This window comes from Notolepis coatsorum (genome assembly GCF_963971535.1).
Source record: "Notolepis coatsorum genome assembly, chromosome: 2".
Lineage (NCBI taxonomy): Eukaryota > Metazoa > Chordata > Actinopteri > Aulopiformes > Paralepididae > Notolepis > Notolepis coatsorum.
The window spans coordinates 194634563-194649568 of NC_140166.1; the positions used below are offsets into that span (position 1 = coordinate 194634563).

General features: G+C 40.2%; 2 protein-coding genes across 2 annotated transcripts in view; both read right to left on the reverse strand.

The window, feature by feature from the left end:
* Window positions 1-1446: 1446 nt before the first annotated feature.
* Window positions 1447-7518, reverse strand: mibp (muscle-specific beta 1 integrin binding protein). Its single transcript, XM_084338172.1, has 8 exons — window positions 7298-7518; window positions 6565-6655; window positions 6010-6058; window positions 5548-5722; window positions 3632-3715; window positions 2278-2384; window positions 1909-1994; window positions 1447-1774 (listed from the first exon to the last, which is right to left on the reverse strand). The coding sequence occupies exons 1-7, from the start codon at window positions 7321-7323 to the stop codon at window positions 1909-1911; spliced, it is 618 nt and encodes a 205-aa protein (XP_084194298.1). The 5' UTR covers window positions 7324-7518; the 3' UTR covers window positions 1447-1774.
* Window positions 7519-13671: 6153 nt separating this feature from the next.
* The window catches only part of atcaya (ATCAY kinesin light chain interacting caytaxin a), a gene marked incomplete at its 5' end in the record, with an annotated part of 29003 nt that continues 27668 nt past the window's right edge, over window positions 13672-15006 (reverse strand). Inside the window, 2 exons of the mRNA XM_084307554.1 lie at window positions 13672-13734; window positions 14707-14766. Coding sequence (XP_084163680.1) covers window positions 13701-13734; window positions 14707-14766 — 94 coding nt within the window. The 3' untranslated portion in view covers window positions 13672-13700. The remainder of the gene's footprint in view (window positions 13735-14706; window positions 14767-15006) is intronic.

Here is a 15006-nt window from a genome sequence, read left to right on the forward strand (position 1 = left end):
AAAAGGGACTATAATTAACCTAGACACTCAGCAAAAAGGCACTGTTGCATGTTTATGAGTCTGTTATGTATATAAATGGTATATGTGATGTGATGTCATGTCTGTATGATGCATATCTAAGCATCTCATTCCCCTACAAGAACCACAAATGGAAATAAGCTCGGAGCTTTGTGTTCATCCTTGGCAGTATCTCCTGACTGTGCTTTCTGTCACATGTTATTCTTATATTGTCAAATAAAGTCATTCATTCAAATAAAAGTATTAATAAAAATAAATCGCATGTTGAGATTCTCAAACAAGAATAGTTTCAAATAGAAAACTGCCTGTTTTGCACAGAACTAACTAAATAAGTACCAATATTATACAGATAAGTGTCCAAACCAAAACTATACCAAACACCACTGACAGCTGAACCTTGCCTTATTAGTTTATATAGTGGTTTAATCTGGTTAAATTGTGTTTGTAATTAAACTATTATCCTACTCACCAGGGCTTCGCCCCACAGGAAATGTGCTTTGCACACAAGGACACTGTGTCCTTGCTGTAATCAGCATTTTAAGTGCCATCTGTAAGAGTTTAAACTGTGTCCTCCACCACGAGGAATAGGCACTTCATTTAATGATTGTGTCCAAACAGTCCTCACTGAAGGACTGACAAAATGAAGATAATTTACTCAATTGTTAAATCACCACATTTTTTTTAGACGTTTATTATTTTTCAGAATTCTGCTAAGCATACTTGTGGCAGTCATTAGGGTGCACAATTTAGAAAGCTTCATGCACTCAATTAACTTCTACTGCTAACACTTCCCACGTCCAATATCTGAAAAACTAGAAAAGTACTTGGACAGACTAAAATTACATCTTGGAGGCAGCTTGAACATCCCTACAGAGCTTTGTTATGCTAATGTTGTCTGCACTTTATGCATTGCTTTTATTTAGTCAATTCTATGCTCATGTTATGCCTATTTTTATGTCTGCACTTTATGCATTGCTTTTATTCTGCCAGTTGTATTGCCATGTCTACATTACTGCTGTGAAGCACTTTGGGTTGCAATTATTGTATGAAAGATGCTATACAAATGAAGTTGATTATTATCCCTTAAAAACAGCCCCCGTGGTTAGGAGCACTCCCCACCAATGCAGTGAACATTTTCCCCTTTGCTGAAATGACTATGTGACACCTGATAACATGCAAATATAACTACATCCATCACCATGCACCATGAAGATCAGTATTCTAACATTGTAGATGGAACATTTTGTTCACGTCTTTCAACTTGGTAAGAGCATTTTCGTGTTGCTCTAAGTTACATAACAAATGTCTGTTGAGAATAAACTCAAGCGTACCACCCATAAATAATATTCTGTCTACATGCATTACTTTCTGCTCATCAACATTAAAACTTGTTGAAAAAAAAAAAAAAAAAGAGGCAGACACAGGAGAAATACTTGACATGTCTCTTTAACAGTGACTAATGTATTTATTTGTATAAGAGAGATTAGCAGGTAAATGGCCCATAGTGGTCAATGCTTTAACAATAACGTAGCACAGTAACATCATCTTTTAGGGGGGAAAAACAAACCAGAATTGAAAATACTAATAAAAAAACAGGTAATCTGCAGATGACACAAATGATAAGTTAACATTGTTGCATTTGTTTAAACTATTTACAAAAAAAAGACAATAAAAAGAGCATTCAAAAAAACAAAAGAAACAACTCCTTTGTGCTATTTACAAGTAATCTATACAGGGTGAGGGACCAGTGTTCCTGCTGCAAGAGACAAAAGAAATGTCTTGTTAGACAAAGTTATCAATTTTTAATCAACACAATTTGTCTTGTAAAACGTAATAAAAATAAAAACAGTAACAAATACAAGTTGACAACTATTGCATCGACGGTCTCACCTATAAGCGATTGAGCAGTGTATTCTGAATGTCTTCGTACACCTGATTGTAAATCTCTTCTTTTGACTTCAAACCGTCCAGATACTCTGCAACACAAATTACACAGGTTGTACTGAGCAGAAGGCACAACTTGCATAAACATCAACAATATATATATAGAACTGAATCACCTTTTCTTAGTAGTTTACCTGGGGTAAATATAGATATTAAATTATGAGACCCTGGACCCTGAAGGAATTGTCCCTGGATACATTTACATTTTGACATGCATGTTCTGTATGACAAGTCAGCAGGAAGGGTACAACTCTTTCAGCTGAGTAACAATGTTCATCAAACTGAATAATGAATGAACAATGTCATTGAACATACCAATAGTCAAACAGCTATCCTCCATCTGCTTCCTGTGCTTCAAGTACATGGGCCACACATGGCCGTCAAACAGGCCAGGAGGGTCTGGGACGGTGTACTGTCTCGTACTGAAAAGGAAACGGTCTCAATTAGAAGGTTTCACCATTGTTATCACTTCTAGAAACACACATCACATGAACCATATTAGGGCTGACCCCGATTAGTCGAATAATCGATCGAAAGGAGCCAGTCGACTGCCAACCTCTTAGTTTAATGCAAAATATATATATATTTTTTTTTATCACTTTCCAAAAGCAAAGAGGCCTAGGAGCGTGGCTAACGCTAATGGCGCGCATACCAGCGAGGCTAATTGCCTAAGAAAACACTGAAAGAGGATTTCATCTGTCTGACACTAGAGTAGACAAATATCAAGATGTATCCATCAGTCAGTGTTTCCCACAGGTCAGGTCTGATTTTTCCATGTCGGGCAAGGGGAGCGGCTTGAGGAGCGGCAAATGCTCCAGATGGATGATGTGTGGCGGATTATGTTGGCGACACGATCGAAACCAATACTGGGACTCGTGATCAGATAATTAGAATATTCTTTTCGGGGTACATCCTAGTTAAGGTAAGGGCTATACGATATCAATCTTGCGTTGATCAAAGCATGCCTTCATTGCGATCCGAGCGTATGTGTGTAACGCTAGTCCATAACGTATTCCGTTGATTTTTTTTATTGTAGCGTGTAGGGACGGAACGCCAATGCATTTAGTATAATACACATTGCGGTCTATTACCAGCCTCCCAGGAATTACCATACCATATAAAACCATACTTATATTCACCACGGTATAAAATGGGAATGTATGGATGAAAAAATTATTTCCTTTTCACATATTGAACGATAGATACTCGATGTCAAATGGGCCATAGTATTGTATCCATAGCTATAATATAGAATATAGTTATAGCCCTGCAAACACCGCCACGTATTCCTATAATTTAGAACGCTGGCCTTTTAACCACACATTACACGTATCCCTCTGGCGATTATATATATATACGGTATATATATATATCCCCCCCCCCATTCAGGGGGGTAGTCGACTATTAGTATTAGCATCGTAGAATTGAGAAATTTTCAACAGCAATAATTGTAGCTAGCTAATGTGTTGCCAAAGAGACAGGATGGTAATGGCTAGAAAAAGGCATCCACACTACAGGCGACTGTGTTGCAATATAGACTCCTCGCATGACGTCCCAGCAGCTTTATGGAACTAACTCGGCCACTGTCCTGCTTGCAAAAAGAGATGGTCTTTATATCAACCCCAAGGGCACTGCTAGGATGCCTCAGTGCCCTGGACTCTGCCCTCACCTTCTCCTCCTCTTGCACTCCTCGTATGGAATGGAAATGTAATAGCCCTTGTTGTACACCTTGTTGTACACATCCATCAGGGGCCTGCAGAAAGACACAAGAACAAGGTTAACTTCTATGGAAACTCTCCTTTCAGAGTCTAGTAAGGCTGGGCAATTAATCAAATTGTATTTTTGGCTTAGATAATAATTGATGATGTATTTGTTTTTCGGTTTAATTATATGTAAAGTTCAAGGAAATTTACTGTTAACCCCCTCCCACAAATAAATGCATGTTTCAAATCAAATCAAATTTATTTGTAAGGCCCGACAACACACGTTAATGTCCCCATGTTTCCAAAGTTAGTGCGTATTCGACTTTGTGTTAAATAATCGGCGACCAAAATAATTGTGATTTAGATCTTCGATAAATCAAGCAGGTTCATACGAGTTTAGGCTCATAAAAGGGTAGTTGCATAACTCCACACAAAGTCACAATATCTCTAAACCACACACAGAACCCCACTGTGCAGACAAGAATGCACATCGCCCCAAAAGCCCAATTTATGAATGGCTCTGGGGCCCCAACCTTAAAACACTCAGTCTTATCTCTCAACACGGCAGGGCCAGCATAGTGTCGCCTGGAACAAACTGTACCGCAGACGCAGATCCTAACCAGCCAACATACAAAATGATCACGTGACACAAACTGACCCCGCCCACCACCAATAGCACACTGTATATTTCTCAGAACCATCTCTAATCTTGACAGCCTGCACCCATTCTCACGACTATAAGTCTGTAAGTCTATTGACGAAAGCTTAAATTACTTACCGGTAATAACATTTCTGTTTCAAATTAACATTATCCTTGCCAATTACTTTAATGGAATTTTAAGAAACAATGCCAGAAAAAACCTTAGCTCACGCAACTGGTTTAGCAGAACATAATATTCTAATATGGATGGTAATCTGTACAGTGCTAACTTGGGTTAACGAACATCTTCTGCTGCTGTGTCATTTGTTGCTTTGATGTTGCGCTGTGCACAAACCATGTCTGTAACTTGTCCCCCCCCCCCCCAGATTACCAGATGTATGATCATTTTGCCCCCTGTCTGCCTATTTGTTCCATTGATTATGACTTGCCAATGATAATTTCCCTAAAAAAAAAAAAAAACAATTCCCCATTTGGCAACACCCATTTTATTTTTTATCTACTTTTTCTCCTCCTTTTTTCTCCCATCCCAATTTTAGCCGTTATGCCAATTCGCCCCTCCCCTTCCTGGTCGTTGTGTGCATTTGCCCCCCACTTGCCGGTCTAGGGAGGGTTGAAGTCTATCACATGCTTCCTCCGATACATGTGGAGACAGCCAGCCGCTTCTTTTCACCCGACAGCGAGGACTCTCACTGGGGAGGTGTAACGCGTGGGAGGATCACACTACCTCCCCCAGTTCCCTCCCTCGCTGTGCAGGCGCCCTGACCGACCTGTAGGAGTCGCTGTTTACAACGAGCAGGATACATACCCCACCGGCATCCCACCCGCTGACACTGCCAATTGTGTCAGTATGGACGACCCCCCAAGCCGGAGGTACCGCCGACAGCCGGATTCGATACCAGTGTATCTGCGGTGGTAGGCAGACGCTTAGTCCGCTGCGCTACCTGGCAACACCCATTTTCCAAGTGACTGAACAAATTAAAATCAAACTTTTCCTTCACTAACCGTTAACCGTCTGTAGTGTGGTAGTGAAAGGGCTAACCTTCTGTAGTGTGGTTGTGAAAGGGTTAACCCTTTGTTGTGTGGCAGTGAAAGGGTTAAACTTCTGTATTGTCGCAGTGAAAGAGTTAACCCTTTGGTAGTGTGGTAGTGAAAGGGTTAAGGTAGACACTTTGAAGTAGGAATAAATCTCAAACGTTCCCCAGGTGAAGTCAGTCAACTCACTGGTAGTTGTACAGCAGGAAGCCTTCTACTATCAGAATGTGGATCTGTTCTTCAGGGTCGGCCACCTCAGAGACAGGGGCCAGGTTGACACCGTGGGACCTGGCAAACTTCACCGGGTTCTCCACCCAGGCTTTTATCGTGTTGGTCATGGCATCCATGTCCAGGGCTGTGATCACTGTGGCAGGATGGATGGGAAGGAGATTGGGGATATAGGGAAGGGAGGAAATAGAAAGAGGGATATACAGAAATTGGGGAGGGGGAAAGATGATTAGTGAGAAGATAGAGACTCAAGTGTGATAATACAGGAAATGTTGGTGTTGTAAGGGGATGGCTATTTGGGCAAGGTCAATGTGGAGTGATTTACTTAGGATATGAAATTGCCTATATGTATAATATGAGGGTGGAATTTATGTTACAGCAAGTAACAGATTAGTTATTAATCTAGAGTCTCCTGGGTCTTACCATCCCACTGCCTAAAGCCGTCCTTCCCGACTTCTATCTGATCAGGTTTCTGAAATAACAGTCACCAATAAAACATTGCTGCAACCTCACAGCAGGCTGAACACTCCATTCACATGGTAGAACAAGCCATGCGTACACACAGCCACAAGGACAAGGCATGCATAGAGAACGGCAGTCAGGTTAAAACCAAAAGGCTGAAGTGGAAAACAGGGAGCCTTTATGCTTTTAAAATCTTATTCAGAACTTCCTAGGCTGTATTAAAGTCTACTTAAAAAGATTATACTAGCAATGCATGCCAAATCACAATCCTAGAAGTTTAGGCTATCTAAAATGACTTGGCTGTGCTGGATCAATTGACTGTGGTTATAATAACCACACAAACAGGGTTCATGCAAAAGATACAAACACATGACTGATGTGGCAAGGACAACAACAAGGGGGAAGGGGGGAAGTTGGGTGACTGGTGGCAGCCATTGCCTTGCCTGTCCATTCAAGGAAATGGAGGCAAGCCAACACAAAAGATCACCATCAAATGGCCAACTAAAGAAAACCTACCTTGAAAAAGTCATCTTGGTGAACAACACAACAATTGGGTAATGCCTTGATCAATTTCTCTGTCAAAGTGGTTTTGCCACCATTGGTGACTCTGAAAACGAGACAGAAAATGTAGAAAATGTGTAGCAATAGGTTAGTATAATGCAGTATATGGGTCAAGTTATATGCATGTTTAGCTGAAAGAAAATAGGCCATTCTGTTTAAATGCATTGCAATGGGTTAACAGTTGTTGCTGTAGTGTACAGTAGTCTACTCATTTAATGAACATGTAATTGCAAAGTAACAGACAGCCAACTGTCCCATAAACAGATGTCCCTCCACTTTGTATTATAGCTCCGCGCTGAAATTTCAAATGTCCCGCTCGAACATGACAACAAACCAGCCGGCGGCCACAACATTTGGGTGAACTGTCCCATTGGGGTGTCCACAGTTAACCCTTTAATGTCCGGCAGTTTATTAAACACAACAAATCTGTATAGATTAGAATTAATACGTAGTTTTAAACATTTACATGAATGGAGAATTAAAAGTACATTTGGTCGGAAACACCATGTGTTGTTGGTTTCCGCCAGCAGTCTAATTATCGAATGATTATCCATCATTACTTCGTAAGCGAACAGCGGACTCATTTAAATCATGCAAAATGTAACAAACATCGGACTAAATTAATTGCTAGATAGCGTTATTAACAGTTAGTCGGGTCAATTAAAATGTGCATCTGTTTTGTACTTACCCGCCAATTCCTATAATGTATTTCATATTCAGTCTGATCAGTCACTTCTTGAGAGCACTGCTAAACTTCAACTGAAGAAACAGCTAAATGTTGTTGGTAGTTAGTGTCAGATGAAGAGAAAATCCAGACGATGCGAGGAAGAAAGTGGTCAAGTTAGTTAGCGACCCTAAATGTCTTGATCCAGACGGAGACCTCTCGTCCTACTAGTGATCCGACGCGAGCTACATTCATTTATCATCTAGATTTGCGTCACGCAGCACGTACCCCACGTGGTCCGGATGTACCCTTAAAGGTATGTCCCCTTTTTTACTGGGGCCAATCGGGTTCTGCCGAACTCACAAAGACACCAATCATCGTCGTCTGATTTCCACATATTTCCATATTTATAAGTGTCCACTCCACCTGCCACGTCCATCACAGCGCATGTTAAATTCACCACTGGCTAGAACCCACCTGACTATACACGTCATGGTTTTACATTTAATTTTTTTTTTTTTTTACATCATGCCAAATTTATACTCATCACTTTTATTACTGCCATTCTTATCAGTAGACATGCATTTGTTTATTTATTTATTTATTCAATAATACAGTTGCTCATATATCCAAACGTAATCAAGTCACCAAGTCTGTGGAGAGATGTAAGCTTTTTACAATATCATGACTCAGTCATCCCAAAGTGAGGGGTGGATATAATTGATGAATTAGAGCTTATGGTGGCAACATTCCACTTCACATGCTTTCCTGTGTTGGTAATGTGTGCCAAGGAAGGACACAAAGGCTAAATGTGTTCCAGGGAAGGTTGGCAAGCTGCAAGCCGCACGTTTCACTTTTTGTATTTTCACGTGTCTTTTGCACTATGTATTTTACCTACCCCAGGGGGGGGGGGGTTCATGTGACTGAGGCGATGCTATTGTCACAAAGGTGTCATGGTGTTAGTATTAATAGTCTCCTTTCATCCCTGTCAGAGCAAAGACATTTTTGGAACTTCCAGTCCATAGGGCTTTATCCTGTCTGAACACTATATATTAGGCCTACAGACTAATAATCAAGTGGAATGGAATTTGAATTTGAAAACTTAATTATAAGGGTCTTCAAATGTATGCAATCTTCCACCAAGCTTGGGTATTCCTGTCTTGTGTGAATGCGAACAAAGAAGGAAAACAAAGTCTGAAAGAGTGTTGTGTGGAACAATTTATTTAGTCATATTTACAAGGCAGAAACTACCATCACAATCTAAAGAACATCAGAACTATGTATTAGATCATCTTTCCCATTTTAATCTGAATTTTTTTTACAAGCTACATATCAGCAGAAATGGCAAGCCATGTCTTTGCATTATTAGCAATGGAATAACAACATACATATTGTGCTTTTATACTTCAAATGAAAAACAAATAACAGCTGAAAGTGTATTTTGGATCTGCTTTGTCAATAATATCCTAGGAAACCTTATGGACACAACTTGATATTAAAGGGGCACTTCACCAAAAACAATGCAGACCCCCCCCCCCCCCGCCCCACATAATCTCACACATCCAAAAACTCTAGTTTTGCACACATTAATTTAGTTTGACAGTTATTGAGAGTAAATTAGTTTGAATATGGCCATCAGTGATGTCATCAGGGACTTTGAATCTGTGTGTTGTGTTAATTACAGCTCAATGAAATGATAAGGCAGCAGACAAGGTATCGCTATTTTTTTCATTTACATAATTGTATTTGTATTTAACACAACACAAGGATTCAATGTCTCCGCTGATATCACTGGTGGCCATATTCAAACTAATTTACTCTCAATAACTGCCAAACTAAATTAAAGTGGGTTTAGGATGTGTGTGAGATTATGTGCAAAATATACCAGCATTGTTGTTTTTTTGGTGAAGTTCCCCTTTAACTCTATACTAATCAAAAGGATATACCTCACATTCTATCAATAGTTTGGCTTAAAACAGGCACTCAGTAGAGCTGATAACCCTACAATAAAGGGACCTTCTTACAAGGAATAATAATAGCCTTTGTACAATTCCTGTCCTATGCCCAGCACCGTTCCAACAAGTTACTATAAATGGCGTGACTAAAACAATTGGAACTGTAGAATAGACATTTTGAGCCATTTATATACATTCATAAAGCATGACATGAAGGCCAAACGGAAAAGGAGGAATTTAGAGGTGAGAAACACAGATCTGTCAGGCCTATTTGCTATACCGTAGGTGCATAGGCATGTCTGTGCATGACATTAGTTGTATATTGTACAAAATAAGAAGACTTATATTTTGGGAGGAAAAATCGCCCCAAACACTAAATCCATAAGATCTAGACTATAGACTTACACTATTTAACACATTTTACAACAAAACACTATAGTGCAAACCAATACTAACAACACACAGGCAATATTTGACCTATCTCAAGCCCTGCCCTCTTTTCTTGATTCTCCAATCACAACTGCTGCTGCTTCCCTGAGGGAAGCAACAGTTGTGATTGGAGGATCAAGAAAAGAGGGCAGGCTTGAGATAGTAATTCTTTACAAAAATAAAACCTCTAACCCTACCGCCCCTCTTGCTACCATGCGGTGGGCGAGTATCCGATTGATAGAATACATGGGAGAAAAATAATGGATCACCAGAAGGTGCCCAGTCCATAATTCACTGAAACATATGAAAGATATCTGTATGTACTTTACATGCTGAGAGCATGTTGACATGCTCTGGGCTGTAACGCCAACAACAAACGCCAAAGAAAAGAGAGCGGATTTCACTCCCCTGGAAATAAATGCACAAAGCCTTCATTAATTAAAATCCAAGCAAAATCCAAGCTGAGCTACATTAACTCAACGTCATCTCACAAAGGCCCCACTCAAACCTTATAATCAATGGTGAGAACATTATATTATCACATTCATTGTTGACACAGAATGTCATTCGGGTCCACAAGGTGCAAGTGGAGCCTGTGTTGATCCATATTCCAGGTACTGAGGCACATCATCATAATGCCAGTACAGTACAGATGACTGGTGACACCGACTGCAGACTGAGACAAGTATTGCAGAGCAGATGTGTTGCAAATGACACAAAATGATCCCAATGCAGTGTTGCCAGAAGGGAAATGTTAAATTATCATCCCAGGCAGAAAGTGACAATGATTTTTTAAGGGAAATTACTTTTTGTAAGTTATCGTTTGTATGTACTTAGTTATCGTAGATCTGGCAACACTGTTCCAACGTTCCAAGGCCAGATTTGGATATGGTATCAATGGACCTATGTCAAACCCTGCCCTTTTTTCTTGATCCTCCAATCACAACTGTCACTTCCAGAGAATTGACAAGACGTCATCATCTCAGTAAAGCACAACAAGGGACCTTAAAAGTCTTATGATACAGCATTTATGACGGGGAACCAAAAGTGAAGGCATCTGATATTTGGGGCAAAGCCTTTTTACATAATATTTGAAAGTTGTGCGGCAAAGCAGCATACGTACGTAATTCTACTGTAGATGGAAAGAGTAGACCATCGGTGGAAGGTTTTATACAGCATTCATTCAGTTGGTTGTCTTACATCTCTAGTTACGCCAAGGGTTTGAACCTTTCACAACAGAAGATATGCATATATTCCAGTGCGGATTCAGCAAACACTGTTTGCTAATGTTCTGTGTGTTCTTGTAATGCATTTTTACGTAGTCCATGGAACCCCAACCTTTTTGATGAGCTGGGCTTCTGAGCCCCGCCATGAGATGACGTCAAAGAAAGTCTTTCCACAGGCCCTAGCATAGAGTAACATGATGACCACAGGCCCTAGCATAGAGTAACATGATGAATAAAAAAAACAGTAACAGTTTCCATGAACAGGCAGCTCATATACCAGTGTCCACAACTTGTAACATAAAACCCTCTGGGACAGAAGCACAGCTTGATGGAGGGAATTTTATTTGAGAGGTAATGTTAAGCATCTTGGCGGGAAAATGATAACACTTTTCTTCAGCTGGATGCAATGAGACTTAAATGTGTTGCCCCTCTGCTTTTTACTGGTAGATAAACCATTAACTTCATGCTCCAATTTTATGTAATGTCCTGCAACGAATAAAATAAACAGGAAGAGAAGGAAATATTGTTAGTGGTTCAGAAAACATGTTGTTTTTCAATTTAGCCGTTTCAAACTTCACCTCCACCCATGCAGGCTTGGCGACTTAAGTTCACTTTAGGACACAACACCACTAGTGGGGTCGGTGCAAATCAGCCATTCATATGCTGATAAATGGGTACTTAGTAACCCTACTAACCCCCATGTCTGGCTGCCTATTCAGTGGTGATTCAGATGTATTAGTCTTAGTCTTATACAGTAGTGTTTCACAACCACACAATGGCTTCAGCTGTTGCTTTCATACACATGGCCATCATCTCAAGTTCCAAAGCAATGTCGATAATGTGCATGTGTGTTAAACAATGTGGTGAGAGGCTGACACCTCTGTCGTTCTGAATTCAGTGGACAGTCGTACCCTCTGCAGGGGCTCATGGACATTCATTATCTGCATATAAATGGTTTATCTGTGCCTACACATTTTAATTGGGGTGATTGCCTGACAATTGAGTGAATACTCACTATGGGGCAATTTGAGGGAGGGGCGGGGGGAAAGCAAAATGTGGAGGAAACAACAGCCCCTTTCACACAGAACTCGTGGCAATATAGCATAACAATTAAACTGCTCACCTTGTTAAATTCAAACCAACTGTGCATGGACAGAATAGAAACCACATAGACTAAAAATGTTATGTACATGACTTTGAATCTGCTTCATATGCATAGGAGAAGTCGGACATCTAGCCATCAATTCATATAGCTTAGGTCCTAAACTCTGGAACACTCTAAGTTCATCATTGAGGTCAACAACCTCCTTATCTATATTTAAAAAACAATTAAAATCTAATTTAATTTCCTCATAAATCATCAACATATTATGTTACTCCTGTGCATGAGTGTTACATCTATGGCGGCTTGTTCTTTTTCTTCATTAGATACTGTTCATATGTTATTCTCCTCTCCTTTGCCTTCTTGTACTTTTTCACAAAAAAATGGTTCTCGTTATTGGCCCGTGTCAATCTTCCATTTTTTCGCTATAGTGTCTGCCTTATGTCTCTGATCTTGTTTTGAGAGTATTTTCTAGACCATGTTTACATGTATTTCGTTCATATATGTTTATGGACAATGGGATGGGAGTGGAACTTTGTACAAGCCCTTTGGGCTTCGTTCCCTCCTAGCACTGTTTTTTTTAAATAATGTGCTAAATAAATAAACTACACTAAACTAAACTAAGTTGCAACTTTAAGCAGTAATTCAGTTTGCATGCATGAAAATAAGCTCTTACTTCAAAACAGCCAGCATAAAGAGGAAGTACTCAGTGTGTGGGTGAAATTGGACTTTGTTACACCATGTTTAGCTTAAACAATAGAAGTTGTGCATTTTATTCACCCCCATAGCATTTCTCACCTGTACTGAGACAGTGAGAAGTCTGAGAGGGAGCCAGAGGTGAGGTGACTATACTATAAGGAAGACCCTTATGATGAATTTAAAATGGGGGACCCTGATCATGGGGGACCCTGACCCTAAACAAGACGAAAGTCTTTCTCTGGTCTGCATCCCCTTAACAATTGTGTGTATTGAGCCGTACTGTATTGTTGTACCCATTCTGCAATCTGTTAATACAATTTTCAATCAATCAATCAAAACCCTGGGGGATTAGTTCCCAGGTGAGCAGGTTATGTGTGGTTATAGAGGTGACACTAGGGATTTAGTTCCCAGGTGAGCAGGTTATGTGTGGTTATAGAGGTGACACTAGGGATTTAGTTCCCAGGTGAGCAGGTTATGTGTGGTTATAGAGGTGACACTAGGGATTTAGTTCCCAGGTGAGCAGGTTATGTGTGGTTATAGAGGTGACACTAGGGATTTAGTTCCCAGGTGAGCAGGTTATGTGTGCATGGTTATAGAGGTGACACTAGGGATTTAGTTCCCAGGTGAGCAGGTTATGTGTGGTTATAGAGGTGGGGTTGTTAACTCTGAACACAGCAGTTATGCAATTAATATGTAGTTTTCACATAGGATGATTCCAAAGTACAATTGGTAGGCTATCAAATACTACAATACTATACTATTTTTTTGTACATAGAATTGTGAACAGACTTTTAACCAAAATGCTATTCTTTGTGGGTAGCCTATTACTATTATACATTTTCTATCTCTGGTTGCTGGTCCAACAGTTTCACATACTGTGAACGTGTTTTTAGTGCTCCACTGCAGCTACATGAACCATGTCTTTACACAATGTAAAGCCACCTTGTGGCTAATATGAGAAATGCAACACATTGTTTCTTTACCTTGAAATGGATAAACCACAGGCCAGGTATTTTTCATAATCCTTGGTCCGCAATCATTGACTTTGGCCTGGAAATTAGATACAATTTTATTAAAAGAGTTTAAAAAGGTTACCTTTTATAGCCATCATAACATCAATATTCCCTCGTCCATATTTGTCCTAATTGCTCATTTGTCCTAAGGACTCCTAACTGAGCAAAGTTAACCATTTCTCATGTGAAGTTGGTGGATCCAAGCCTGCTTCATGTAAAACTGTAATGTAATACACGGAATGTTTGTGTAGTGGTAGAGTAGGTACTGGAAATGCATTTACTATTCAACTGTAACCAGTTTACAAGACCAAATAATAAGACACCAAATGATTATGGTTTTGTTGATATATTTCTCATATATCAACACATAGCAACCGTTGTTTTGCACATAGCAACCGTTGTCTCTTCCATAGCCATGTACAAAACAATGGTTGCTATGCTACAGGCAGCCATGTTGGACTACACAACTACACAAACATTCTGTGCAAGGCCTCTATTAATGCCTTCTTCATGATGTAATACACAGTCAAACAGTGGGTAGGGCTACCCTCCTAGTGGTGTACAGTATGTGTACCTCACTTGTACCCCAGAGGAAGCTCAACAAATCATATTAAAACCAGATTCGGCTCAAACAAGGGACTAAACACGTTTAGCAATTATGCCACATCAATGTGGAACGCCCTACACACAGCTGTAAAGGAATGTGAATCCCTACCCACATTCAAAACCGCTCTAAAAGAGCACCTACGGGAGGCTACAATTCTAAACTGGCCACCGTAAATGTCCAAGGTTACAGAAGGTTAACCCTTGCACTACCACACTACAGAAGGTTAACCTTTCACTACCACACTACAGACGGTTAACCATCTGTAGTGTGGTAGTGAAAGGGTTAACCTTCTGTCATGTGGCAGTGAAAGGGTTAACCATTTGTCGTGTGGCAGTGAAAGGGTTAACCCTTTGGTAGTGAAAGGGTTAATCAAATACAGGAGGGGCAGTAGGACTCTTATACCTCTCCGTCTTGGCTGCCTGCGGCTGATGCTGTTCCTGCTGTCTCTGTTCCTGCTCCATTCTATACACACACACATTTTAATACTTTATTTGGTTCCACAAATTATATTACATAAACAGGGAATCAAATGTATCGGGGCCAAGCAGCACTGAACACTTAAGGGTACACATAGCACCTCCTTCTCCATGTGGCTAAGCTGCCAATAATAGCTGAGACACAGCAATATTTGGCAATTTGTTTGGCTTTTCTTTTAGACATTGCAGCAATTCTCAGACCGGTCATGGTGCATTTGTGTACATA

Excerpts from the sequence above, each read along its gene's own strand:
- mibp (XM_084338172.1), bottom strand. The coding sequence starts at position 7,323 with ATGAAATACATTATAGGAATTGGCGG. Across the intron at positions 5,723-6,009 it reads CGGCTTTAGGCAGTGGGATG|TGATCACAGCCCTGGACATG; the intron begins GTAAGACCCAGG and ends ATCCTGCCACAG. Across the intron at positions 1,995-2,277 it reads GGATAGCTGTTTGACTATTG|AGTATCTGGACGGTTTGAAG; the intron begins GTATGTTCAATG and ends TTTGTGTTGCAG.